Below are 1,683 nucleotides of genomic sequence, written 5' to 3' on the forward strand. Positions count from 1 at the left end.
GCAGATTTAAAGCACATGTTTTCAAAGCTCAAAAAGCTCTGAATGCGAAGCCAGCCGCTCTTAATTGACCCCCCACCTGCCCACACTTGGAATGTCATGTCCCTTTGAGGTTGTAATGTGTCAAAGTGGCGATCTCCCCTCTCTCCTCCTCTCGCCAAACCTGGTTTATTCTGAATGAGGTAGCTATCTAGCCCTGGAGTTAGCTCGCAGCTGTCACTTTGCTAGGTAAGCTCCTTTAAATGATTACAGAGCAATCCCCCCCACCCACCCCCCCCCCGGCCTCTCTACATTGCCTCCTCTCCTCCCAAAAGAAATAAAAATAATATTTAAAAAAAAAAAAGAAAGAAAGAAACGCATGACAGTTTAAGCACAGATAGGGGGAAGGAGAAGGGAAAGACTTCCCCCATGCATCCGATGCCCCCCACGCTCCGGTCAATACAAGCAAGGAAATTGACCACAAACCGAAAGGCTCACCATTCGCGAAGCTCTGGAACAAGGAGAGAGCCAGTATCCACATGCCCCTGCTGCTCCCCGGCCTCCCGCGAGCGACGCGCCGGCCTCGCCCCCCGCGCTCCGCCCGGCTCCGCTCGCTCGCCACCTGCCCGGGGGCCGCCGCCGCCCGCCCGCCGCCGCCGCCGCTGCTGCCGAGCCGCCCGGGCACGCGGCGCGGCCGGGCTCCGGGGCGAGGGCTGCGCTCGCCGCGCGCTGCGCTCCTGCACACCTGCTCCCGGGCGCCGCGCCCAACGCTGCGGCCAGAGCGGGCCGGCGGGGCTGCAGCCCAGGTGCGCCGTCAGCTCAGGGGGCCGCCGGCAGGTCGGCAGGTGGACGGAGCCGCAGACGCGGGCGTGAGCTCATCCCGGGCACCCGGCGCCCCGACTGCGCAGCAAGCGGCCTCCCGTGCGCCGGCCCTCAGCCTCCACATCCAGGCAGCAGGCGGGCGGGCAGGCTCATCTTTCCTCTCCCGCGGCCCGAATCGCAGTGAGCCCTCGCTAACCTTCCCTGCCTGGGAGGCGGGCGGGCGGGCGCGGAGCGAGCGAGCGAGCGAGCGGCGCGGAGGCGAGCGGGGACCCCCTCCCCTGCCTCTGGCCGCTGGGGCGCTCTGCAGTCTTAAAGCAGCAGCGGAGAAGTGGAGCCGGACTGGAGAGGCAGGAGCGACGAGAGCGCAGCCACCACACAGTCACGCACAGTCATCAGGATGCGTTTCTTAGAGGCTTAAATAATCATTTCAACGGCCGATTATTTTTAGTTATTTTCTTGCAGGTTGCTAATAAGACACGGCCGGGGGTGGCTATTCCGGAGGCCTGCCAGCTAGGCAGAGGTGACCATGAGATGTTAGCAGTTTCAGTAAAATGTGCAGCAGGATTCAGATTTCGTATTTACTCTCATAAAAGTCCAGTTCATTTGCCCGGAGGGAAAAGGCCGCCTCCAAATCCTTCCTGCTCCTATAATGATCTCGATGGTTTCACGGGCTAATTTTTAATTATCTCAAATACATTGTAGAACACAAACACAGGCAATTCTAATTTTGCTCTCTGGATGGTGCAAAAAAAAAAAAAAAAAAGCCTGATTAAAATTGGTGGTAATTTGAGTAATTCCAAACCTACAACCCCTTCCACGTTACTGTGAAAAGCCAGTATGATTATATTTCCTGAGTGTTCTGTATGGTTCTTGAAGTCACAATAT

The 1,683-nt window shown here is 57.9% G+C and overlaps 1 protein-coding gene across 1 annotated transcript; it reads left to right on the plus strand.

Moving 5' to 3' along the window:
- Positions 1–515: 515 nt before the first annotated feature.
- LOC115522973 (uncharacterized protein DOCK8-AS1-like) lies at positions 516–1,208 on the plus strand. Its single transcript, XM_030328510.1, has one exon. The coding sequence runs from the start codon at positions 516–518 to the stop codon at positions 1,206–1,208; it is 693 nt and encodes a 230-aa protein (XP_030184370.1).
- The last annotated feature ends 475 nt before the right edge of the window (positions 1,209–1,683 follow it).

Source organism: Lynx canadensis, chromosome C2 (genome assembly GCF_007474595.2).
Source record: "Lynx canadensis isolate LIC74 chromosome C2, mLynCan4.pri.v2, whole genome shotgun sequence".
Lineage (NCBI taxonomy): Eukaryota > Metazoa > Chordata > Mammalia > Carnivora > Felidae > Lynx > Lynx canadensis.